General features: G+C 39.4%; 2 protein-coding genes across 4 annotated transcripts in view; both read right to left on the bottom strand.

The window, feature by feature from the left end:
- Positions 1-4,975, bottom strand: part of SAMD9 (sterile alpha motif domain containing 9) — a 24,438-nt gene extending 19,463 nt beyond the window's left edge. Inside the window, exon 1 of one of the 2 annotated variants that reach the window (XM_011998269.1) lies at positions 4,814-4,975. The gene's annotated coding sequence lies outside the window, so the exon portion shown is untranslated. Of the gene's footprint in view, positions 1-1,720; positions 1,810-4,813 lie in introns of those variants that run through there. The other variant, XM_011998270.1, reaches the window with a different exon arrangement.
- Positions 4,976-17,811: 12,836 nt separating this feature from the next.
- Positions 17,812-27,619, bottom strand: part of SAMD9L (sterile alpha motif domain containing 9-like) — a 23,293-nt gene continuing 13,485 nt past the window's right edge. For both annotated transcript variants that reach the window (XM_011998268.1, XM_011998267.1), the window contains exon 2: positions 17,812-22,902. In XM_011998268.1, the coding sequence (XP_011853658.1) occupies positions 18,122-22,882 (4,761 nt within the window). In that variant the 5' untranslated portion in view covers positions 22,883-22,902 and the 3' untranslated portion in view covers positions 17,812-18,121. The remainder of the gene's footprint in view (positions 22,903-27,619) is intronic.

The following is a 27,619-nucleotide window of genomic DNA, read 5'->3' as shown; positions in this document are numbered from 1 at the left end:
CATCTGATCTTTGACAAACCTGAGAAAAACAAGAAATGGGGAAAGGATTCCCTATTTAATAAATGGTGCTGGGAAAACTGGCTAGCCATATGTAGAAACCTAAAACTGGATCCTTTCCTTACACCTTATACAAAAATTAATTCAAGATGGATTAAAGACTTAATTAAATGTTAGGCCTAAAACCATAAAAAACCTAGAAGAAAACCTAGGCAATACCATTCAGGACATAGGCATGGGCAAGGACTTCATAACTAAAACACAAAAAGCAATGTCAAAAAAGCCAAAACTGACAAACTAAAGAGCTTCTGCACAGCAAAAGAAACTACCATCAGAGTGAACAGGCAACTTACAGAATGGGAGAAAATTTTTACAATCTACCAATCTCACAAAGGGCTAATATCTGGAATCTACAAAGAACTTAAACAAATTACAAGAAAATATCAAACAACCCCATCAAAAAGTGGCCAAAGGACAAGAACAGACACTTTTCAAAAAAAGACATTTATGCAGCCAACAGACACATGAAAAAATGCTCATCATCACTGGCCATCAGAGAAATGCAAATCTAAACCACAATGAGATACTATCTCACACCAGTTAGAACGGCGATCATTAAAAAGTCAGGAAACAACAGATGCTGGAGAGGATGTGGAGAAATAGGAACACTTTTACACTATTGGTGGGACTGTAAACTAGTTCAACCATTGTGGAAGACAGTGTGGCGATTCCTCAAAGATCTAGACCTAAAAATACCATTTGTCTCAGTCATATACCATTTACTGGGTATATATCCAAAGGATTATAAATCATGTTGCTATAAAGACAAATGCACATGTAGTTTATTGTGACAGTATTCACAATAGCAAAGACTTGGAACCAACCCAAATGTCCATCAATGATAGACTGGATTAAGTAAATGTGGCACATATACACCATGGACTACTATGCAGCCATAGAAAAGGATGAGTTCATGTCCTTTGTAGGGACATGGATGAAGCTGGAAACTATCATTCTAAGGAAACTATAGCAAAGACAGAAAACCAAACACCACGTGTTCACACTCACAGGTGGGAAGTGAACAATGAGAATAGTAGGACACAGGGTGATGAACATCACACACTGGGCCTGTTGTAGGGTGGGGGGAGGGGGGAGGGATAGCATTAGGAGATATACCTGATGTAAATGATGAGTTAATAGGTGCAGCACACCAACATGGCACATGTGTACATATGTAACAAACATGCATGTTGTGCATATGTACCCTAGAACTTAAAGTATAATTTAAAAAAAGGAAGAATGACTGAAAAGTATGAACTAAATGCCAATTTAATAAATTCAAAGAAGAACAACAGAATAAACCTGAAATAAGAAGAAAGAAAAAAATAAAGATAAAAGTAGAAATTTATAAAATGGAAAACAAAATGACAAGAGAGACTCAATGAAGTCCAAGAGATAAAAAGTAATAAAATTGACACATCCATGGAATGATTAACCAAAAAATAAAATAAGCAATATTAATTAATTAAATTAACAATTTAATCAATTAGTTCAATTAATAATTCAAATAATTATTCAATTAATAAAATAAGCAATATTAGATACAAGTAAACAATATTAGATACTTTAAAAATGAAAGGGTTTGGATGTTATTCCAACCAACTTTAACTGAATAAATTGAAAACTGAGATTAATTAGCAAATTCTCAAAAAATATAGCTTACCAAACTGACTCTAGAAGAAACTGAAGGAGTCTCAGTTTCAGGATATAGGAGATCACAAAAGGCCACCTACTCACCCACTGCAACAATGAGAACAAAATCCGAAAAACTGCAAAACTCATATTTTTAAGTAATCACAAAGTCATCAATAGACCAGATGACAAGGACAGGATGAACTAAAATTCCAGAGAGGAAAAGATTCCTGTCTAGGTAAGCTTTGGGGGCATTTGTTGATTTGGGGTTGGGTTTAAGGATTAGACTTGGCCTACTGGGAGGAGGAGAAACCAGTGGGGATTTTGGTAGTCACAGAGGCGGGTGTAATGAAGTGCAATTAGAAGTGTTCCAAAATCTTTACTATAATGGATATGCAAAGTGAAATTACAACAAGATAATATTACATGCCTACCAGAATGGCTAAAATGAAAGACTGGTAACGCCAAATGTTGGTGAAGATGTAGAGTCAATGGAGCTCTCATACATTGCCTGTTGGAATGTACATTGTTTCAGCCACTTTAAGAAGCTATCAGTTTTTGTGAAGTTAAATATATACCTACCCTTTGGATCTGCAATTCTCATGAAAACGATTAAAGTACTGATACAGGCAACAACATGAAAGAATCTCACATCATACTGTGTGAAATAAGCCAGTTACAACAGAAAACATATTGTAGAATTCTACTTATATAGTTTAAGAATAGGTAAAAGTAATCTGTCATAGAAGTCAGAATGATGTTGGCGGTAGATATTTTCTGGGAAGGAACACAAGGAAAACTTCTGGGGTGATGGAAATATTTTATATCTTGATATGGGTAGTGGTTGCACAGGTAAGTACATATAAAAATTTCATAGAGGCTTACCCTTAAGTTTGTGCATTGTATATAAGTTATGCCGTATTTAAAAAGCCAATAATGCCTCCAAAATACATTAGAAAATAAATAAACGGATGAATAAAATAAAAGAGACACTTGCATAAAAAAGATGATGGTGTGTTATGAACCAAGGATAATTGTGAATTCAATGGTATGTGAGGTCCTAAAGTTTTGCTAGGTGTTTATTATTGCAGCCTCAGATTATGAATTTTGACTTCTGCATCCGACTCAGTGTTGATTCATACTGGTTTTAGAGTTATCTAAAAGCTGACTACACCCTCGTCTAGTGACCGTTCTAATCTAAGTCACTTTCTTGTATCCATTTGCTGAGTCACATCTACCCCACCCTATGAAAGTATGTTCCCTTTTGTTACACCCACACTATTTAACATAAAGCAGGGGTCCCTGATTATCCTGCTGCTAGTGTGCCCTGGCTCCTGAGGCCTCATACCCATGACTCTCATCCCCCATCTCGCCCCATCCCACCAGTACCCTTTTCCTGGGGTCTCCCTGACTTCCTTCATCAACTTGAACTTTTCACAGTTTTACAGACACAGTCACAGTCCTTACTCTCTGGATGATATGTCATAAACTAGATGATGAGAACGAGTGGTGAATTAGATGGATTATTTGATTTATGCAAGAACTGCATACCATTATATGTAAAAACATAAAGTCAGGTTCTCATATAAGAATGTGGGAGATGGAGAACTGGGCCTGAACATTTGGTTGGGAAAGTAAGCAAATAATAAAGAAGTGACCTTTGACTGTTTTCTCTCCTAGAGAGATTATGAATATTTCAAATGTCATTGAACAGGTTACACTTTCACGCTTCTTCCCCTAAAGCTTTTGTCAGATTATTGATAGCTGTACCTTTCAATAAATTATTTTTAAAAAATTGTTGATGATGTCACTCTTGGAGAAAATAATATGCCACCATTCATAGGTATTTATGCCACTGTTCATAGATATTTTACATATTTATGATTTCTTTATATCCTCTCTTGTTCCAAAATGTTTTTTAGGTGAAATATTTAGAAAGTAATACAGGATCACACATATATTAAAACCGTTAGGTAAAGAAATCATGGGGAAGGCTAAATAATGGTAGGGGGAAAAAGGTGAAATCATGGAGTAAAATTAGTGCCTAAAATTACTGGTTTTGATACTGTATACTTTAAAAACTGACCTGAAAATTTGGTTCTGAGAATCTTAGCAGGAAACACTTTGTTACCGATTGAACCCACATACATTTTTTTAACTCTAGTTGGTGTTAAACTGTAGGGTTTGTTAACTTTTCTAAAGGGAGCTGAAGGTCAGGCCTTCATTCAGAAATGTGATCCCCCAACCCTCTTGCATTATCTTAGTGTTTCCTTCAGGGAGAAATTAGACATAAGCCTAGTATTTTTGCCAGGCACATAAAGCTGCCATAATTCCAAAGACTTCCCATAGTAGTCTATCTGTCTGTCTGTCTTCCTATACATGTCATCCAACAACAGTATTTGAGAAACTCTCAGAGAGCTTTGTTTTCTGGAAGCTACTTATTTCTTAGAGTAGATGGTGGAAGGTATATTTGATTAAAGTAAAGTACTTTTAAGTTTTCATTACCTGTTCTTTACCTATTTTTTCTTTTTCTTTTTCTTTTTCTTTTTTTTTTCTTTGAGACACGGTCTCATTCTGTTGCCTATGCTGGAGTGCAGTGGTGCAATTATAGCTCACTGTAACCTTAAATTCTCGGGCTCAAGCAATCCTTCTGCCTCAGCCTCCAAAGCAGCTAGGACTACAGCTGCGTGCCACCACATCCAGCTATTTTTTTTTTGGTAGAAATCTTGCTAGGTAGGGTCTTGCTATGTTGCCCAAGCTAATTTTGAATTCCTGACCTGAAACAATTCTCATGTCCTTGCCTTCCAAAGTGCTCAAATTACAGGCTACCACACCTGGCCTGTTTGTTCTTTCTGAAGATGCTGTTATGCCTTGGGAGATTTCATCAGTAAAAGTGTCTGTAGTTTTCAACTGCATCTTTAATGAAACGTATGACTAATTTTTCAACTAATACAAAGCAGGCTCCTGTCAGAGCAACAAATAGTCTCGAATTTCTAGGCTTAGAATACTATTTTTTGTTTTGAGGTATATTTAAATCTTCTAATTAAAAAGTATATTTCTTTCTATTCAATAAAATGCTGCTATAGATAGTAAGAACAATAGTAATAATAGATATTGTACTTACCCAGATAGTCTTGCAAATTTCTTTTACATGTATGTGGGGAAAACCATCTCTTTTGGTGCTGAAAATATCTGATGTGTTTGTTTTCTTCCTCCTGCGATGCTAGAGAAAAGTATTTTCCTCATTCTGATTTTAACGGAAGTCTATGTGTTACCTGCTTCTATCTCATAGCAAGCTCTAATTGGCTCAGAAACAACAGGGCATGCTTAACAATGGGGAAGTTGGGGGAAGGAAGAACGTAGGTTTTGTTTCAGTTTCATTTCTCAGATCTGAAATTATAACATGGCCTTTTCTATCTGATATGCTTTTTTATAAGCTATGGCTCTATACCACCTTCTGGTCTGCTTGGTCAAAATCTGAAGGAATATCCCACAAACTGTGGGATATTCTGGCTTAATTGATCCCTTGGGAATATGAGTTTACATTGCAGTCCCAGCCTTGTGGAGTGCCGGGTTGGAGATACTCTAGGTCAGTATTTCACTGGCCTTTAAGGGTGGAGTTACTGTCCATTTCTGCTTTCCTAAAGTATAAAGAATGTCTTTCAGGGATGGGACTTCTTTGAGCACCTCAATAAATGCTAAATGCCTCTGGCTTAGTTCTGCAGAGCAGACCAGGGCTGCAGCAGACCTGATGGTCACATTGTAGAGATTTATCTTTTCTAAGGTCAGTGTCAGGGCCAGGTAGAAAACTGCCTGGGTGAGAGCAACAAAAATAGCTGATATTTTAAAAACTAACAGGAAGTACTAATATTTATTGTGTGTGCTCAATTAGCTTTTGGTTTCCACATCCCATAATTGATCCATACTGGTTTGAGATGAAAACATTTAAAAACATTTATTTTAAAATATTTATTGGGCACTTACCATGTACCAGGCATTGTTCTAAATGTTTCATATTAACTTAATTACTCTTCACAACAATCTCCTGAGGTAGAGATTATTTTTATCTCAATTTTAAAGGTGAATAAACTGAGGCATAGAGATATTAAATAATATCTAAATAATATCTAAAGTTTGCACAACTAATACATGGCAGAGATTTGAACCCAGGTTTCAGGCAAGTGTGCTTAAATCCTGAGGTTTAGGAAGAAAGAAAGTGGCTGTGAAGGACAGCCTAGATATAATCATTACACTCATAACCCTCAGGAGCCCTCCTCGTAAGGGGACCCTGGGCCTGAGCTCTGAAACCTGGGTTCCACTTTGCATGGGGACCAGTGTGATGGTTAATTTAATGTGTCAACTTGACTGGGCCACAGAGTGCCTAGATATTTGGTCAAACATTATTCTCATGTTTCTGTGAGGATGAGGAGGCAGGACTAGCTTGCAGCTCCCACTGGGACAGACAGGACAGCATGTGGAGACTCACATTGTGAGCTTTTGCTTCAAAAATTACTGCAGCAACATACCAGGAAAGCCAAGAGAATCCACAGACCCTTTGAAGAAATTGTATCGCAACCACGGATTCCCTGAGATGCAAAAAAAAAAAAAAAAAAAAAAAAAGCCATAAGTCTGCTCGCTTTCTCAGTGGGGAGGCTGATAGTCAGGGGCAAGTTCTCAGCCCTGGTCACCGGCTGCCTGGAAATAGACTCGGTGTTGTTGGTAGGGGCACAGTGGGAGTGACACTGGCCTTTAGAACTGTGGGTTGTATGGAAACGAGGTGAGGCCTGTGACTGCTGGCTTTTCCCCACTTCCCTGGTGTCCTGTGTCACTCAGTGGAGACAACCATAATCCCCCTGAGAACATAACTCCATTGGCCTGGGAACCACACCCCCGCCCTCACAGCAACTGCAGCACGCCACACCCAATAAGAGTCTGAGCTCAAACACACCTGTCTCTGCCCCAACCTGGTGGTCTTTCTTTACCTGCTCTGGTTGCCAAAGACAAAGAACATAATTTCTTGGGAGCTCTATGGCTCTGCCCACTGCCTCAGAAACATGAATATATAACTAGATGACCCTAGGTCAAGTTTGCTTCCTTCCTATAGTACCACAGCTAATGCACTCTTGAAAATGCCACCTTCTGGCTGGAGGCCAACCAACACATAACCAGTGCACTGAACAAAAATACAACCAAGGACCCTTACAGAGTCCACTTCATTCCCCTGCTACCTCCACTGGAGCAGGTGTTGGTATCCACAGCCGAAAGACCTGAAGATGTATTATATCACAGGACTCTTTGCTGACACTTCCCAATACCAGTGTGGAGTCCAGTAGTTCTGCTGGATAACTAGGCCCAGAAGAGAAAAAATCATCACTGCAGTTTGGCTCTCAGGAAGCCCCATCCCTAGAGCAAGTGGGAGAACACATCAAGAGATCACCCTGTGGGATAAAAGAATCGGAATAGTAGCCCTTGAGTCCCAGATCTTCCCTCTGACACAGTCACCCAAATAAGAAGGAACCAGAAAAACAATTCTGATAATATGACAAAACAAGGTTCTTCAACACCCCCAAAATACCATACCAGCTCACCAACAATAGATCCAGATGAAGACAAAATCTCTGAATTTCCAGGAAAATAATTCAGAATGTTGATTATTAAGCTAATCAAAAAGGCACTAGAGAAAGGTGAATTCCAACTTAAAGAAACAACAAACACGATACAGGATGTGAAAGGAAAATTCCTCAGTGAAATAGATAGCATACATAAAAAACAATCACAACTTCTGGAAATGAAGGACACAATTAGAGAAATAAAAAATGCACTGGAGGTGGTTGGCAAGATGGCTAAATAGGAACAGCTCCAATCTGCACCTCCCAGTGGGATCAATGCAAAAGGCAGGTGATTTCTGCATTTCCAACTGAGGTACCCAGCTCATCTCATTGGGACTGGTTAGACAGTGGGTGCAGCCCACGGAGGGTGAGGTGAAGCAGGGTGGGGCATCTCCTCACCCAGGAAGTGCAAGAGGTTGGGGAACTCCCTCCTGTAGCCAAGAGAAGTTGTGAGGGACTGTGCCACAAGGAATGGTACGTTCTGGCCCAGATACTACACTTTTTCCATGGTCTTCACAAGCTGCAGACCAGGAGATTCCCTTGGAGGCCTATACCACAAAAGCCCAGGGTTTCAAGCACAAAACTGGGTGGCCATTTGGGCAGACACCGAGCTAGCTGCAGGAGTTTTTTTTTTTATACCCCAGTGGTGCCTAGAACACCAGCAAGACAGAACCGTTCACTCCCATGAAAAGGAGGCTGAAGCCAGGGAGCCAAGTGGTCTAACTCAGCGGATCTCACCCCCACATGCCAGGTCTGTCCTGCAGACCCTGGCCGAGCAATGGATGAAAGAGGTACTCAGACACAGGTATGCAGTGTAAGAGCGGCTAGGGGTCTGCCTGGCTGTAGTGGCCAAAGTGCAGCAGCCCTGAGAAGCTGGAGCTGCTTGCTTTTATTCAATGCAGGCACAATGCTGAAAACCTGGAGCAAACAACCTGTAGGTGATTAACATTTATTGTTCCCCTTTCAGAGAACGTCATACACATGGATAATAAAAGGTCAGTTACTGGTCAATATAAGTAAACAAGCCTCTTTAAGATAAATTCACCTACACTCACTTGTACCTACTCCGTGCCCTCTGCCTCAGGATTATAGAACAGCTGCCTTCAGCTATTCTCCCCTGGAGATTTGCAGAGCCTTCTGACCTTTCAGAAGGCCTGCTCCTTTCCCTGTCATTTCTCCCACCACTCTGACGGATCTCCTACACCTGTGGAGTCCAGCAAGCTAAGATCCACTGGCTTGAAATTCTTGCTGCAAGCACAGTAGTCTGAAGTCGATCTGTGATGCTAGCGCATGGTGGGGAGAGGGGTGTCCACCATTACAGAGGCTTGAGTAAGCTGTTTTCCCCTCACGTTGTAAACTAAGCTGCCAAGAAATTCAAATTGGATGGAGTCCACCACCGCTCGACAAAGCCACTGTAGCCACACTGCCTCTCTAGATTTCTCCTTTCTGGGCAGGGCATCTCTGAAAGAAAGATAGCAGCCCCAGTCAGGGTCTTATAGATAAAACTCCCATCTCCCTGGGGCAGAGCACCTGTGGGAATGAGTGGCTGGGGGCACAGCTTCAGCAGACTTAAGTGTTCCTGCCTGCCGTCTCTGAAGAGAGCAGCGGATCTCTCAGAACAGCACTAGAGCTCTGTTAAGGGACAGATTGCAGACTGTCTCCTCAAGTGGGTCCCTGACTCCTGTGCTTCCTGACTGGGAGACACCTCCCAGCAGTGGCTGACAGATACCTCATACAGGAGAGCTCCAGCTGGCATCTGGCAGGTGCCCCTCTGGGGCAAAGCTTCCAGAGGAAGGAACAGCCAACAGTCTTTGCTGTTCTGTAGCCTCCACTGGTGATATCCAGGCAAATATAGTCTGGAGTGGACCTTCAGCAAACTCCAGCAGACCTACAGCAGAGGGGCCTGACTGTCAGGAGGAAAACTAACAGACAGATGGCAATAGCATCAACATCAACAGAAAGGACTTCCACACAAAAACCCTATCCAAAGGTCACCAACGTCAAAGATCAAAGGTAGATAAATGCATGAAGATGGGGAGAAACCACCACAAAAATGCTGAAAATTACAAAAACCAGAATGCCTCTTCTCTGCCAAAGGATCACAAGTCCTTAACAGCAAGGGAAGAAAATGGGAGGGAGAATGAATTTGATGAATTGACAGAAGTAGGTTTCAGAAGGTGAATAATAACAAACTCCTCTGAGCTAAAGCAACATGTTCTGATCCAATGCAAGGAAGCTAAGAACCTTGAAAAAAGGTTAGAGGAATTGCTAACTAGAATAAGCAGTGTAGAGAAGAACACAAGTGACCTGATGGAGCTGAAAAAGACACCATGAGAGCTTTGTGAAGCACACACAAGTATTAATAGCTGAATCAACCAAGTGGAAGAAAGGATATCAGAGATTGAAGATCAACTTAGTGAAATAAAGCATGAAGACAAGATTAGAGAAAAAAGAATGAAAAGGAAGGAACAAAGCCTCCAAGAAATATGGGATTATGTGAAAGCACCAAACCTACATTTTATTGGTGTACCTAAAAGTAACAGGGAGAATGGAACCAAGTTGGAAAACACTCTTCAGGCTATTATCCAAACTTCCCCAAACTAGCAAGACAAGCCAACATTTAAATTCAGGAAATACAGAGAACATCACAAAGATACTCCTTGAGAAGAGCAACCCCAAGACACATACATCAAATTCACCAGGTTGAAATGAAGGAAAAAAGGTTAAGGGCAGCCAGAGAGAAAGGTCAGGTTACCCACAAAGGGAAGCCAATCAGATTAAAAGCAGAACTCTCTGCAGAATCCCTACAAGCCAGAAAAGAGTAGGGGCCAATATTTAACATTCTTAAAGAAAAGAATTTTCAACCCAGAATTTCATATCCAGCCAAACTAAGCTTCATAAGCAAAGGAGAAATACGATCCTTTACATACAAGCAAATGCTGAGAGATTTTATCAACACCAGGCCTGCCTTACAATAGTTCCTGAAGGAAACACTAAATATAGAAAGGAAAAACCGGTACCAGTCACTGCAAAAACATACCAAATTGTAAAGACCACCCACAGTAAGAAGAAACTGTATCAACTAAAAGGCAAAATAACCATCTAGCATCATAATGACAGTATCAAATTCCCACATAATGATATTAGCCTTAAATGTAAATGGACTAAAAGCCCCAATTAGAAGACACAGATGGGCAAGTTGGATAAAGAGTCAAGACATATAGGTGTGCTGCATTGAGGAGACCCATCTCACATGCAAAGACACACATGGGCCCAAAATAAAGGATTGGAGGAATATTTACCAAGCAAATAGATAGAAAAAAAAGTGGGGGTTGCAATCCCAGTCTCTGATAAAACAGACTTTAAACCAACAAAGATCAAAAAAGACAAAGAAGGGCATTACATAATGGGAAAGGGATCAATGCAACAAGAAGAGCTAAGTATCCTAACTATATATGCACCCAGTGCAGGAGTACCCAGATTCATAAAGCAAGTTCTTAGAGACCTACAAATAGACTAAGACTCCCACACAATAATAATGGGAGACTTTAACACCACTCTCAGTATTAGACAGATAAATGAGACAGAAAAGTAATAAGGATATTCAGGGCTTGAACTCAGCTCTGGGCCAAGTAGACCTAATAGACATCTATAGAACTCTCCAACCCAAATCAACAGCCATTCTTCTCAGCACCACATCACACTTATTCTAAAATTGACCACATAATTGGAAGTAAAACACTCCTCAGCAAATGCAAAAGAACAGAGATCATAACAAACACTCTCTCAGACCAGAGTGTAATTAAATTAGAACTCAAGATTAAGAAACTGACTCAAAACCACACAACTACATGGAAATTAACCAACCTGCTTCTGAATGACTACTGGGTAAACAACAAAATAGAGGCCAAAATAAATAACTTCTCTGAAACCAATGAGAACAAAGACACAACACACCAGAAACTCTGAGACACAGCTGAAGCAGTGTTTAAAAGGAAATTTATAGCACTAAATGTCCACAGGGGAAAGTGGGAAAATCTAAAATTGACACCCAACATCACAATTAAAGAACTAGAGAAGCAAGAGCAACAAATTCAGGAGCTAGCAGAAGACAAGAAATAATTAAGATGAGAGCAGAACTGAAGGAGATAGAGACATAAAAACCCTTTAAAGAATCAATGAATCCAGGAACTGGTTTTTTGAAAAGTTTAACAAAATAGACCACTAGCCAGACTAAAGAGAATAAAAGAGAGAATAATCAAATAGACACAATAAAAAAGAGATAAAGGGGATACCACCACTGATCCCACAGAAATGCAAACTACCGTCAGAGAATACTATAAACACCTCTACACAAATAAACTAGAAAATCTAGAAGAAATGGATAAATTCCTGGACACATACACCCTCCCAAGACTAAACCAGGAAGAAGTTGAATCCCTGAATATACCAATAACAATTTCTGAAATTGAGGCAGTAATTAATAGCCTACAAACCAAAAAAAGCCCAGGACTAGACAGATTCACAGCCAGATTCTATCAGAGGTACAAAGAAGAGCTGGTACCATTCCTTCTGAAACTATTCCAATCAATAGAAAAAGAGGGACTCCTCCCTAACTCATTTTATGAGGTCAGCATCATCCTGATACCAAAACCTGGCAGAGACACAACAAAAAAAGAAAACTTCAGGCCAATATCCCTGATGAACATTGATGGGAAAAGCCTCAATAAAATGCAAACCAAATCCAGCAGCACATCAAAAAGCTTATCCACCACGATCGAGTTAGCTTCATCCCTGGGATGCAAGGCTAGTTCAATATATGCAAATAAATAAGTGTAATCCATCACATAAACAGAAGCAATGACAAAAACCACGTGATTATCTCAATAGATACAGAAAAGGCCTTTGATAAAATTCAACACCCCTTCATGCTAAAAACTTCCAATAAGCTAGGTATTGATGGAATGTATCTCAAAATAATAAGAGCTATTTGTGACAAACCCACAGCCAATATTATACTGAATAGGCCAAAGCTGGAAGCATTTGCTTTGAAAACTAGCATAAGACAAGGATGCCCTCTCTCACCACTCCTATTCAACATAGTATTGGAAGTTCTGGCCAGGGCAATCAGGCAAGAGAAAGAAATAAAGGGTATTCAGTTAGGAAAAGAGGAAGTCGAATTGTCTTTGTTTGCAGATGACATGATTGTATATTTAGACAACCCCATCATTTCAGCCCCAAATCTCCTTAAACTGATAAGCAACTTCAGCAAAGTCTCAGTATACAAAATCAATGTGCAAAAATCACAAGCATTCCTATACACCAGTAACAGACAGAGAGCCAAATCATGAGTGAACTCCCATTCACAGTTGCTACAAAAAGAATAAAATACCTGGAATACAACTTATAAGGGATGTGAAGGACCTCTTCAAGGAGAACTACAAACCACTGCTCAAGGAAATAAGAGAGGACACAAACAAATGGAAAAACATTCCATGCTCATGGATAGGATGGATAGGAAGAGTCAGTATTGTGAATATGGCCATACTGCCCAAAGTAATGTATAGATTCAATGATATCCCCATCAAGCTACCGTTGACTTTCTTCACAGAATTACTAAAAACTACATTAAATTTCATATGAAACCAAAAAAGGGCCCATATAGCCAAGAGAATCCTAAGCAAAAAGGACAAACCTGGAGGCATTACACTACCTGACTTCAAACTATACTACAGTATAGGCTATAGTAACCAAAACAGCATGGTACTGGTACCAGAACAGATATATAGATCAACGGAACAGAACAGAGGACTCAGAAATAACACCACACATCTACAACCATCTGATCTTTGACAAACCTGACACAAACAAAAACAAGCAATGAGGAAAAGATTCCCTATGTAATAAATAGTGTCGGGAAAACTTGCCAGCCATATGCAGAAAACTGAAACTGGATCCCTTCCTTACACCTTATACAAAAATTAACTGAAGGTGGACTAAAGACTTAAACATAAGACCTAAAATCATAAAAACCCTAGAAGACAACCTAGGGAATACCGTTCAGGACATAGGCATGGGCAAAGATTTCATGTCTTAAACAGCAAAAGCAATGGCAACAAAAGCCAAAATTGACAAATGGGATCTAATTAAACTAAAGAGTTTCTGCACAGAAAAAGAAACTATCATCAGAGTGAACAGGCAACCTACAGAATGGGAGAAAAGTTTTGCAATCTATCCATCTGACAAAGGGCTAATATCCAGAATCTACAAGGAACTTAAACAAATTTACAAGAGAAAAAAAAAAAAAAACCAGCCCAGTCAAAAAGTGGGTGAAATATATGAACAGACATTTCTCAAAAGAAGACATTTATGTGGCCAACGAACATGAATAAAAGCTCATCATCAGTGATCATCAAAGAAATGCAAATCAAAACCACAATGAGACACCATCTCACAGGAGTTAGAATGGCGATCATTAAAAAGACAGGAAACAACAGATGCTGGAGAGGATGTGGATAAATAGGAACACTTTTACACTATTGGTGGAGTGTAAATTAGTTTGACCATTGTGGAAGACAGTGTGGTGATTCCTCAAGGATCTAGAACCAGAAATACAATTTGACCCCACAATCCTATTACTGGGTATATACCCAAAGGATTATAAATCATTCTACTATAAAGACACATGCACACATACGTTTATTGCAGCACTGTTCACAATTACAAAGACTTGGAATCAACCCAAATGCCCATCAATGATAGACTGGATTAAAAAATGTGGCACATATACACCATGGAATACTATGAAGTCATAAAAAGGATGAGTTCATGTCCTTTGCAGGGACATGGATGAAGCTGGAAACCATCATTCTCAGCAAACTAACACAGGGACAGAAAACCAAATACCGCATATTCTCACTCATGAGTAGGAGCTGAACAATGAGAACTTATGGACACAGGGATGGGAGCACCACACATCAGGGCCTGTTGAGGTGTGGAGGGCTAGGGGAGGTATAGCATAGGAGAAATACCTAATGTAGATGACGGGTTGATGAGTGCAGCAAACCACCATGGCATGTGTATACCTATACAACAAACCTGCACATTCTACACATGTATCCAGAACTTAAAGTATTATAAAGAAAAAAAGAAAAAAGTTTAAAGATGTTGCTGATCCTTTGTTTTGTTTTTCAGAGGCAAGGAAACTTTTTCTTTTGAGCTACTGACAGCTTTTTACAAATAAGTATACTCCCATGAACAAAATTTGGAGCCTATTTGTTTCTCTCTAACTTATTTCTCCAGAATTTGGAAACTATTTGTGAGTATTCTTAATTTATGGAAATACAGTTATTTATATAAGTGCAATAAGAATTTGTTTTCATTTGTAACAGGACACAATCGGAGAAACTGGTTATTTTACCAAGGCTTTGACTGGAATGACATGCTTTCCTTTAAAGAATCAAACTTGCCCTATAGAGCCAGTAAAAGATTTTTGGGAAAACTGGCCTTATACCTTGTCTACACAGTCCCTGTACAGGGTTCCTGAACTGTGGTAAATAAAGAATGTCACTTTATGACAGGCCCAGGGCCCCAAGTTATCTTGGGACTGCAAGAGGAGAAGAATTCAGCCAACTCATAGGTATTTGATGGTACAAAACATGGCTGGTTAGCTTGAGGCAGGAGAATCACTTGAATCTAGAAGGCAGAGGTTGCAGTGAGCTGAGACTGCACCATTTGACTCCAGCCTGGGTGACAGAGTGAGACTCTGTCTCAAAAAACACCCCAAAAACAAAAAACAAAGGCTGGTCTGAGATGCCTTCTATGGAATATACTTCCATCAAAGTCAATTTAAAAAGTCTATGTGAAAAATAATTATTCTTGCTGCACTTTATATAAATAATCTGGCTAAGTACAATAAAGCAAATCAGTTCTACCATGATGTGTCTTTAGTAAAAACGGGAAACTGGAGAGAGAAAAATTATGTTTCAAAAACTATTGTTGGATTCTAGTCTTGCCTAATGTTTTTAAATTTTTATTATTTTCTACAATTTGGACTGCATTCTAATGTTTCTTGGCTAAAAGTCTTCAAAATAATGTTTTCATTTTTCCCCCTTCTTTTTCTCTCTATTTTTCCTCATTTGGAGTCACTGAAAACTAAGCTGTGTTTTTGTAAAGCCCTGTGAACTGATTCTAGATAACTTAAACTTCAGAAGAAAATAACAGCAACTTGTTTACATAAGTAAGTCACTTTCAAACCTGCCTACTGATGTATGGGCTTCAGAGTAGTGTGGACTATATCGATTTACCAGGATTGTTCTTTTATTTCTTGCTGTTTTTTTTCTCTCCCCCTGTTTTCTCTGCATAGGATGTGAGACTTCCCAACTTGCTAAAAATGAGCTTTCCTAATAACTTGGGACCTAACTGTCTAGGAATAAACCATATTAGCCATAAGAGGCCAGATGAAACCTGAGACCAGAGACTCATTTTCTTCTAAAATGCTTTCTCCAAAGATTTTAAAAAAGAAAAGGGGGGAAATGTGAAAGGAAAGTAAATCTTGAAAATCTTGGGGCCCCCAAAATCACTAATCTAAAGGGAAAAGTCAAGCTGGGAACTGCTTAGGGCAAACCTGCTTTCCATTCTATTCAAAGTCATCCCTCTGCTCACTGAGGAAAATGCATATCTGATTGCCTTCTTTGGAAAGGTTAATCAGAAACTGAAAAGAATGCAACTGTTTGTCTCTCACCTACCTGTGACCTGGAAGCCCCCTCCCTTCATGAGTTGTCCCTCCTTTCTGGATGAAACCAATGTACATCTTACATATATTGATTGATGTCTCATGTCTCCCTAAAATATATAAAACCAAGCTGTGCACCTTGGGAAAATGTTATTAGGACCTTCTGAGGCTGTGTAACAGGTGCACATCCTCCACCTTGGCAAAATAAACTTTCTAAATTAACTGAGACCTGTCTCAGATTTTTGAGATTCATAAACTTCTCTGCAGAGTAATGTAAGACCTTCTCCTCATTGAGGGTAGGGTGACATTCTGCATATTACATTACATTTCTTTTCAGGAAGAATGAATTTTTTTCTGGGAGTGTCAAAGGGTTTGCATCCTACTCTCTGAGTCAAGCATTCACGTTTAGGGATTCTTTCATTCAGGAGAATGAGAAAAGATCACTCTATAGCATGGATGTTGAAATGGGGGCTAAGGAGAAAGAAGCTCTCTAAGATACCTCACCGTGGGGCCAGAATTATTAACTGTAAAGATAGTTATGGTTAGCAGGAATATTTAGTAGTTTTTTCTCCTTTCATTATAACTTTTTTCTTTACATCAAGCCCTTAGTTATGTCTTACTAAATGTTATAGTACAGTAGGGAAGTTTAAAAGAAATAAGGGTCAGGCTTATGTTCACAGGCCGATGAACACCTTGGGGAGTATAGCCACTTGGGAGATCCTGTTACTGTATGGACTGGTGGACTGCAGAAGAAGGAGGCAACTGTTTGGAGCAGGACCAGCAGCAGACACAGCTTTCAGAAAGAGGGACATGTTCTGGACCATGTGAGCATTGCCCAGATTCATGGAAATATAGGCCAGAAGAACCCTGATGGAGCATAGACTTCTTGATGATAAGAAGAATTGGGTTTGGAGTCCAGAATCTCTAAGTTACGTTACAAAGAGATACAAATATGTGGATAAGTAAACATATTTGTTATTTCAATATTCAATTTAATCTATATTAGCCTATGTTTCACTTTATAGGCAATGTACAGCTCTTAAATTCCAAGCTATTGAATGCTGCTTGAGACTCTTCTGGCTGTTGTGCATCTGAGAATGAGTGTCTGGAATGGCATTCCTTGACACTGAAAACTTGAGAACACATATTACCATGAGGAAGCCCTCTAATCAGTCAGGAATGATGGTGGTCTTGGAAGACTTCCTGGTGGACATGACTCTTGAACTCAGTTGTGAATGACAAATCAGAATAGCAGGAGAGAGAATGTTAAATGGAAATAAGGCAATCTCAACAGAGATAACAGCATGTGTATAGCACAGGTTGAGAAGTAAAGGGAGCAAAGAGGGTAATGAATGGAAAAAAGAAGCCAGGAGAGATGGGATCTAAGGAACAGGTGGAGATAAGGCTGTATTCACAGGAGACAAAAATGGCTTAAAGGAAGAGATTCTCCTGTAAATGGGAAGAAGAGAATGAAGAGAGTTCAAGTTTATGATTGCTTTATTTTTTGAACTCTTCTCTCTCCTGAAGCCATGAGCTAGGAGAAGGGCAAGGGGTACAAGGAGTGTGTGTGTGTGTGTGTGTTGGAGAAAGTGTTATATGGAGGATGGGGAGCAACATATTTACCTTCCACATGAGTTTTTATTGATACCAAGATGAGGTAAGTGGAACTCTGGTGTCCATCTGTGGGTTTGAGTCCAATAAGCTTTCTCTTTTACATTCATCTTATTTAAATCTTTGCTGTCACAGTGAAGAAATAATTCAGAAAACGTATAAAGACAATTGAATTTAACACAGATTTTATTGCCCTATAACCAGTTATGATGTGACCAGTGGATACCAATGAAACTTCTTCATTATTTGAGTCTGAAAATGCATATTTAAAACATTAAACGATTGACTGTGTGCCAAGCTCTGTGTGCAGGCATATTTCATATCTTAAAAAGGCTTACAATTCTTTCAGGGAAGCAAAAGCAAAATCTATGATTAGAGGTTAGCCAATAATGTCATGAAAATGCCATGAGAATAGAGAGAGGAAATAAAATCATAAAGATATAAATAAATGTATTTGAACTACAGTTGATGTATTTTCTTAAATTACTTCTATATCATATGCCAGAGGGCCTTCAATGGAAAATCCTAGGTAGAAAGACACTCTTTCTATGTTCCTACCACTTCTGAGTGGACCTGAATAAACAGATATTACTGGTATTTTAATTTTTTCCTCTGTTCCGTATTCTATAGAGATTAGCTTGCCTTCAGCCTGACCAGTTAGACGACACAGGAGGTGTTTGACTTCATTTTTTTTCCACACATCCCCACTGTGCCAGAGGGAATTTGTATTTTGTACTTTATCAAAGTACTGCTCTATTTCGGCCTTGTGAACAATACTGTTGAGACCCCTCCTTTTGCCCAGATAGAAAAGTGTGCTTGCCTGCTTGGACCTGCACATGCGCTTGTACTGTCCCCTGAAGGATCTATTTAAGGATGAAACATACTTTTCTATTAGTTTGGAATCTTGATCTAGCTCTTGATTTTCTGGCCAGAACAGGAGGCAGGCCAAGAAATAAGGGTCTGGATATTGATGACTTAGTCCTACAAATTTCAAGACCTCTCGGAGTTGCTTTTTTAGCATGGTAAGTGGTTGAATGAATCTGGAGCTGGGCTTTAGACAATTGAGAATAATGTTGGCCAAAATGGAATTTTGTTTCTCATTTGTCATGCGCTTATTTGAGTTTTGCTTCAGCAGGAAGGCATATTCATCCACTATAATTTCCATGGTGGTTGCAGCATTTTTGAAGTTTGGATTAAGATATTCCAAGAGTCCAGCAAACCTATCTGCTCTCAGAGCTTCTAGCTTTTTCCTGCAATTCTCCTCCTGGAATAATTGACTCTCTTTACTTCGTAATAGACATGGATCCAAATGACAGAAAAGTTCTGTGTATTTCCTGAAACAACGACTGACTTTCTTGCTTAACGTGATTTCCACGATTTCTTTTTGGGTATACCTCATTTTCAGAAGAACCATATAATCAATAAAAAAGTCAAAGCACCTTTTCAGATCTGATTGTAAAGTTTTTAGGTGGGATGTGAACTTGCTAAGAGCCAAATAATATTCGTTTCTGGGATCAGGAGGAATGGTCCATTTTCCTGATAAAAATTGCACCATAGTTTTTATGGATAATTCATTTTCTTTGTGGAAAAAGGGAGTGAGCTGAAGAATCTGGATAGTGTAAAGACCAACTTCTATTTCACCCAAGAAACAAGCTGTATTATACATGTCATATCGTCTCTGGGACTTCTGTGGTGACCATTCCTCGGTTTCATAGTTTTTACTATCAGTTTGCCTTTGGGATTCTTTGAAAGCTCTTGAGGCTTTTTCGGCAGCTTCTAGGAGATGTGTTAGGTCATTAACAGTAATGCTCCTACAGTTTTTATTCCCATCCAACCACCATTTGATTTCACTTTTGTAGACTTGACCAAGGGTATCTGAAATATAGGAATTTTTAGGTGCTTTCATTTTGGCCTGACGTGCCCAGTCCAGAGCCGTGTTAAAGTCCTTCTCTTTAATGTAGAAATGTCTTGCTAAGGCTTGACAAATGAATGCATTTTGTGGGAATCGTCTGCTTCCTGCACTCAAGACCTTTTCAATGTCTTTATTCTGTAAAGCTTCCATTAATGGGGAAAACAAAGTGTCTGTTTCATCTCCATACTCCTTGCGCTGTCTTGTAAGCAGAAGAGTTTGAACATCATGTTGAAATTTGTCTCTTCCTATTCCAGAATCATAGAATAAATTCTCGTCTAATATATTCAATGCAATTTGACATTTATCTAAGTGATAGCTTCTTTCCAGTTCTTTTAGACAGTACAGGGCAATCAGAGGGTGAATGACACGCACACCTGTGTATCTCCCATATTCTGCAACTTCTGTTTTTATTAGAAGTGTAGAATAAGTTCCCATCTTGTCTTCTAAGCTTTCAGGTTCCCAGGGTGTACTAGTGTATATGATTCCCAAAAATATTTCACACTGTGAAACTGAAATTGTAGAATCAGTGACATAAGAGTTGAGTAAAGCCAGGAAGGAAATGAGTTGTGCTTCCTTCCTGTCAACATCCTGTCCTTTTAGGATATTCCTGACTACATTTTCTATATATGTTTCATCAAAATTGCTTTTCATGATCATGAAGGAATAAAAGTTTTCACAGTTCTTGTGCTGCTTTTCAATTTCCTTCAGTTTGGCCCCAAAAGCTCTTTGTTCCTTGGAAGAAAGTTGGTAATTTAGTGCAATACTGTCTGCCAATTTTGCACTTTCATCTGGATTCTGGGATCTCATGCAGTTTAAGATGATTACCAATGTTTTTTCATATCGCAAATCCTTCTCTGCTAAAACGGAATGGATGGCATTTTGTAGAAAGTAGACATTTTCTTGTTCTTCAAAATCATCCACAAGGAGGAGCACAGGAATGTAATCCTGATGGCTGTTTGCCTCATAGGTGACCAGATTGATCACTTGCTCTCCAATTTCTGCAAAACCAGTTGTTTTGTTTTTTAACACAGCACATCTGAAGTTTTTCTTTAAGTCCCAGAGAACATGCATAGCCAGTGTGGTACCCCCACAGCCTGGATGATGATAAAGATTGATGATTTTTGCAAATATTGGTTTAGGAGACTCTGCCCAGCACTGTATTAAATCTTTAAGCTTTTCATAACTGTCCCTTTTAACAAAATCTGAAGAATAGTTTTCAGAAGAAAAATAGAAGTTCCACCAGGATACTTTGCCACCTCGATAAAAGTGTTCTTCTTTTGATTTCTTAAACTCCAGGAATTTATATTCGTCTTTCTCGATGTCTGTGTCTCCACACTCATTTTCACAGAGGATTTCTAGTGCAGTCAAGACATCCTCTTTCTTTTTCTCTAGGATAACTGAAGAAGATCCACGGGCGGGCAAAAACCTTCTTGATGACTGAGTCACCGATTTTAGTTTAAGGATAGTGCTGTTTACCAGTTCTATATTTAATGTGGAAATACTGTGGTTTGTTAATTCATCTTCCATCTTCATTCTTGTTTGTAGTAGATCTTTCCATCGTTGATAAATATGTGAATTCACAGAGATACACAACATATTTTCCATTCCTTTGAGAGCTTGATAGAAAGCCCAGAAAGTTTCAATGAGTGGATCTCCTGGGCTTTCCACTGAAGAGAGTAATAGAAACACTACCAAAAATTTTCCTCTTGTCATTATATTTTCATCTGTGAGAAATAAAATTAGTTTCCTGACTTCTGAAGCTCTTTCTCTCTGCCATAAATGTGGTTCTAGAGGTTTATATATCTCGCTTTTCAGGTCTGATCTGCCATTGCAGAAAATCCAGCTGGGCTGTTGGTAAAGATTAAGAGCAGAAATCTTCTCCCTCATGTTAGTTGTCTTGTCTTCATACTGATTTGGAAAGTGAAGGTTTGCCACTCGGCTTTCTTTGTAAGCTTTGACCACTCCATTGGTCGCAGATTCAGGATCAAACTCCAATACAGCAAACCATTTAATTTCCTTTAAAAAATCTAAGTGCTTTATTTGGTTCGGATGGCATTTATTTGTTACAAGAATGTACCAGTCATAGTATGAATTATCCAGTGAGTCTCGGTTTCCTATGAGAAGTTTAACCAGCTTTAGTCCTTCACTCTCCTTCTTCATTGTCTTCATTCCATACTCTTCTTCAGCCTCTTTTCTAGATGCCACCAGTGACTTTAAATTTTGTAAAAATTCTTTGAAATCTATATCCCGTTGCTTGGAATTGGCCAGGATATCCCTAGAGCTAGCCCCTTCTCTTACAAACAGTGAAGTATTTTGGTTTTGTTTCCATATTTTATCTTTACAAATTTGCATCTGAATGTAGAAATACTTATCTTTACATATAGAGTGTTTTGGAATAATATCGACTTCAATGACAAATCTGTCAGATGGCATATTGTTCTGCAGAAGGACTTCCACAAACCTTGGCTCCCGAATACACTTCTTGGCTTGATTGATCTCACTTTCTTCAAAATACTTTTTGATCATTAGATTGAAGTGGTCAATGAAGGCATCCTTACTGGTGATTTTCACACCAACAATTTCTCCATGGGGTTTGTCCTTGACTCCAAAATGGATGGTGCCATTGGTGCGTGAATTCATACAAGCTGATGCAAATCGGAAGACTTCGTTGCTGAATTTCATCTTAATGTCCGCTTCTGTGGCTGTTTCTGTGTTTGTGAGAGCTTTGAACTCATGTATTGGATCAATGAGATTGAGTGCTCCTGTTTCAGGTTGTAGAGTATAATGTTCTATGTAGCGATGGCTGTCATGGAACTGATCAAAAGGATATGGCATACAAGTCAATTGTTCAGGTTTTAGCTCACCCTTTTTCTTGTCTTTAGCATTTGCTACTTCTTCTTCTAACACATTTTCTTTCACAAGAATTGATTCTCGTTCTTTGATATCTCTGACCTCTCTGGGATCATAATCAATATTGGATGACATTGAATTTTCTTCTTCCTTTTTGGTCTGTTTTGGATCTTTTTGGTGTTCTCTTTTGGACGGTTTTGAATGATCTAATTGTCCAGGATCATGATTGTCACTTTCAGGGGACTTACTATTCAATTTGTTATATGAACGTTTTATCAAAAGTGCTGGACCCCGTGGTAGCCCCATTTCTATAAGGTCCTTCTCAGTTAATTCCTGCAGGACTAATCCTGTCACTTCTTCACTGAGCAGAATTTGTCCATATTGCTCATTAATCTTAAGGTCGTCAGTTACCCATTTTTTCACATGCTCTTTGGTCCAGTCTTTAATAATTTCAGGTAGAGATACTTGTTTACTCATATCAAAGCTTCAACTTCTTCCTGAGAAAAAGCAATATAATAGTATTTTAGAATTATACTGTATTATTAAGATCATACAGTCAATTATGTATACATTATCATACAGAAGATACATATGTATATGTATAATATTGCTCAAGGCTGACTCTTAAAACTGCTTGATACTTACTTTAGCTGTTTTACCACCCTAATTCATACCCTTGTTTCTTAGGTGACTCTAATTGTAATTATGAAATAAGCTGTAGCTGCTAACTAGGTGACACGCCTTTTAGCCTTATAATAATTCTCCCTTTTAGCTTAACTTGGTGAAAGTTGGGTTTTTGTAACTTAAAACCAGAATCTTAAGTAACATAGAAATTGGTTCCCATAGCATATAGGAATATTGCAAATATACTTTAAAATAATGAAACTGGATAGGTAGAGGTGGGTTAAGGAACAGAAACCCACAGCTGACTATCTTTGTTACATAGTAACGGAGCAGTTGGTAAAATAATCATCTGTTTTCTTTTGGAACTCAAGCTATTAGGCCACAAGGTTAGGGTTTGGAGGAACTTGGTAGCAAAATGTCAGGATAATTGATTTGATTGGCTAATTCTTGTGCTCTCAGGAGGTACCAGAAGAGACTAGCTGTAATTCAAGCTGGGCTCCCTGAAACTAAATACGGAACATAGTATGAGTTTTTAATTTTGTTAGAGCCATTTTCTCCCAAAATATTGATATGAGGCTAATGAAGGTCCTATAATTATGTACTTTGATGAATGGCAAGACCTGCCTATTTTGGACTCCTAGAACAGGGGTTCTCAACCTCAGTTAAACATTAGAATCACTTGGCGTTCCACACCTCAGACTGCATTAGTTGGTTGAGGGAGTGAGGGTGGTGTTTTCAGGCATTAGTACTTTTAAAAATTTGCCTTGGTGCATCTATTGTGCAGATAAGACCAACAGCAGTGGTTCTCAAGGTGTGGTCTCCAGACCAGCAGCATCAGCATCACTTAGAAGCTGGCTAGAAATGTAAATTCTCAGGCCCCTACTTAGACCTACTGAATCAGAATTTAAAAGGTAAATCAATTAATTAGTTTAAGTAAACAGAAAACCCAGAAAGTGAGACTATTTTAAGGATAGACAAAACAACATTAAAAGATCAAATGAAACAAAAATACTAGACTAAACTATAAAAAGAGAAAATACAAGCATTTTAAACCAGGGGTCCCCAAATCTGGTGACCTGGACCAGTATCAGTCTCTAACCTGTTAGAAACTGGGCTGCACAGCAAGAGGTGACTGGCTGGCGGGTGAGCTGGCAAAGCTTCTTCTGTATTTACAGCTTCTCCCCATAGCTTGCATTACTGCCTGAGCTCCACATCCCATCAGATCAGTGGTGGCATTAGTTTCTTATAGGAGTGAAAACCCTGTTGTGAACTGTGCATGTGAGGGATCCAGGCTGCACCCTCCTTATGAGAATCTAGTGCCTGATGATCAGTCACTCTCTCCCATCACCCCAGATGGGACCATCTAGTTGCAGGAAAACAAGCTCAGGGCTCCCACTGAGTCTACATTATGGTGAGTTGTATAATAATTTCATTATGTGTTACAGTGTAATAATAATAGAAATAAAATGCACACAAAATGTAATGCCCTTGAATCAACTCAAAACCATTCCTCACTACCCCGTGGAAAAATTGTCTCCCATGAAGCCAGTTCCTGGTTCCGAAAAGGTTGGGGACTGCTGTTTTAAACGATTTGTAATTTTTAGGTTCCTTAGCTTTAAGGAACCTAAGTTTTTAAAAAAAATTTAATGTACAGCCAGTGACAAAGTCTAGCCAAACTGCAAATTTGAACCATCTGTATTTGGAGCTTCTTGGAAAAGTTCACCAGAAAGTCCCCTTGAAATTATGCATGGAGAATAAGCTAAATTGGGGCTTCAACTTGCAGCCCTGTGATTGGCCACAGAGGAAACTTGCACTACACATTTGTGGTGTGAATACTGTATTTGCACCAGGATGATTTACCCCAACTATAGGCATGCAACCACTGAGCCTAGCAGCTTCCACTTGCCTTGATAAAACTGTTCCTGGTTGTCTTAGTGCCTTGAATTCTCTTTCTTACTCTGGCTTCAGTCTGTGGATCACAACTAGTCCTGGGCCAATTAGCAGAACCATGAGCAACTGGCACAATGAACACTATAAACATATTTTAGGTAATCAATTCAGTTCATCTGCAGTGTAGACAGAAGTCACTTGTGGGTCTTAGGAGGTCCCACAAAAATTAGCCCATATATTGTAACTAGACATAAGTGTTATTTATCTTAAATAGTGTAATCTGTTCATTCATTCAACACATATTTAATGAGCACCTATCATGTACCAGGCATCATGCTCAGTAAAAACAGTGATAATCAAAACAGATGTGAAGCTCTTTCATGATATTTATTGTCCATTGGAGAAGATAAAAAAATGAAATAAGTCACACACATACACACACGCGCACACACACTCAAAAGTTTATACTGACAGTGTGGTAATGCTTTTTGTCAGACACAAGAAGGAGTCTAGGCCTGGGATATGTGAGGAGGAAGAGGGTGGGAACACTGGGCAGGTGAAGTTAAGGGAACTGCTGGAGTCATGTGAGAGGCAAGTGAGGGAGAAAGCCTGGAGGACAGAGTTAGGAAATAAGAAATATCTACCTGGTGGACCTGCCAAAGGCTCCTTTAGTGGGTCTAAGGGGTATGACATAGTACTGTTCCAGCAGTGGGCAGTTCCTACTCCTGTACCCAGAGCCAGAGCACTGGGCCTGCCATAGAGTACTCCTGGGCAGATGGAGCCTGGGAGCCTGGTAAGCTCATCCGTGATCTACCCATCTGCCCTGCAGAGGCCCTAAGTGTCATCTCAGGTAAGACTGACAGAGGGGCCCTGCCTCACCTGTTTACAAGCATTATATAAAACCAATAGTATAAGCAGTTATTAATAAACATCCTTAATGAAATTTTTTTGAAGTCATTACATATGAGATAACTACCATAGTATTTTAAACTTTAGTCTTAAGATATTTCATACTTTGAAAATTTGCTGAATACTTACTTTTTATGTATTTTATACATTTTTAGACGTTTTAATATATTTTGTATTAAAATGTAGGAAGCTGAAGGGAAGAGGACACTTGTGTCCTCAGATACCATTTCTGTCATAATTATTGGTGGCTCAATAGACATGTCATTGATTCTTCCAATACAATGGCCTCTCACCCGATTGACTTTTATCTTGACATCAACTCACCTCTATTCCCATGGTCATATCCTTGACCTTACCATTACTATTATGGATTGAATTCTATCATGCCAAAATTCGTGCGCTGAAGTCCTAACCTCCAGCACCTTAGAATGTGACTTTACTTGGAGACAGGATTGTTGTAGATGTAATTAACTGACATGAAGTTATTATAGTGGACCCTAATCCAATATGACTGAGGTTTTTGTAAAAAGGGGAAACTTGGGCACAGAGGCTTGCTTACACACAGGGAGAACAGTATATGAAGACGAAGGCAGAGGTCAGTGTGATGTTTCTACAAGCCAAGAATCATCAAAGATTGCCAGCATGCTACTGTGAGAGGCATGGAAGAAATTCTCCCTGGTAGCCCTCAGAAGGAACCCACCCTGTCAATACCTTGATCTTGGACTTCTAGTTGCAAGGATTCTGAGATAATACATTTCTGTTGTTGAAGTGACTCTGTGCTACTTTGTTATGGCAGCTCTAGCCAACAAATACAGTTACTGAGAACTACAAGCCCTCCATCCTCTCTGTTTCAAACACTTCCCTGTCCCTACCGTCTCTTGCCCCTCAGGCCCACTGCCTTTAGTGCTCAAACACTAGTAAGTATTTCTTTAACACCAACACCTTCGATCTATGGATTCTACTACCATCTCACTTTTCCTCACTCCATTCATGTTTCACTTTTCCTCTTTTACTGGCTTAATATTTTTTGATTATTCATCATTATCACTTTTTTTTCTCCTCTCTGGTACACTCTCACAGTTAAACTACAATGCTAGTTACATCCACCACTCAGTCGCCAACAGCTTGTCAGAGCGTGACTGGAGATGGCCCTCCACACCCTGACTGGGACATGGCTGGACAATGGCCCTCCACACCCTGACTGGGACATGGTTGGACAATGGGCCTCCACACTGACTGGAGCATGCTGAACAGTGGCCCTCCACACCCTGACTGGAACATGGCTGGACAATGGTCCTCCACACCTTGACTGGGACATGGCTGGTCAATGGCCCTCCACACCCTGACTGGAACATGACTGGACAATGGTCCTCCACACCCTGACTGGAACATAGTTGGACAATGGGCCTCCACACTGACTGTAGCATGTTGAACAGTGGCCCTTCACACTCTGACTTGAGCATGCTGGACAGTGGTCCTTCACACCCTGACTGGAGCATGCTGGAAAATGGCCCTCCACACCCTGACTGGAATATGGCTGTACAATGGCCCTCCATACCATGACTGGTCTCACCTTAATGCTCTCAGCTACCATGCTTTATTTTTTTCTCTGCTTTAGTCAACCTCTCCACTTGCAGTAGTCACTCTCTTATTCTCCTAAATGATCATTTCATCGTTTCTCCTCTCTCATCAAACCTACAACACCTCCTCACCACGGTCACCTTGCTTCCTGTTTAAACCAGCAGAATTGAAGGAATCCAAAGAGAGCTTCTCCAAACTCCTGAAACCACA

This window comes from Mandrillus leucophaeus, unplaced genomic scaffold (genome assembly GCF_000951045.1).
Source record: "Mandrillus leucophaeus isolate KB7577 unplaced genomic scaffold, Mleu.le_1.0 Scaffold565, whole genome shotgun sequence".
NCBI lineage: Eukaryota > Metazoa > Chordata > Mammalia > Primates > Cercopithecidae > Mandrillus > Mandrillus leucophaeus.
Note: the sequence above shows the minus strand (reverse complement) of the source record. Positions and strands in the feature narration are given on the sequence as shown.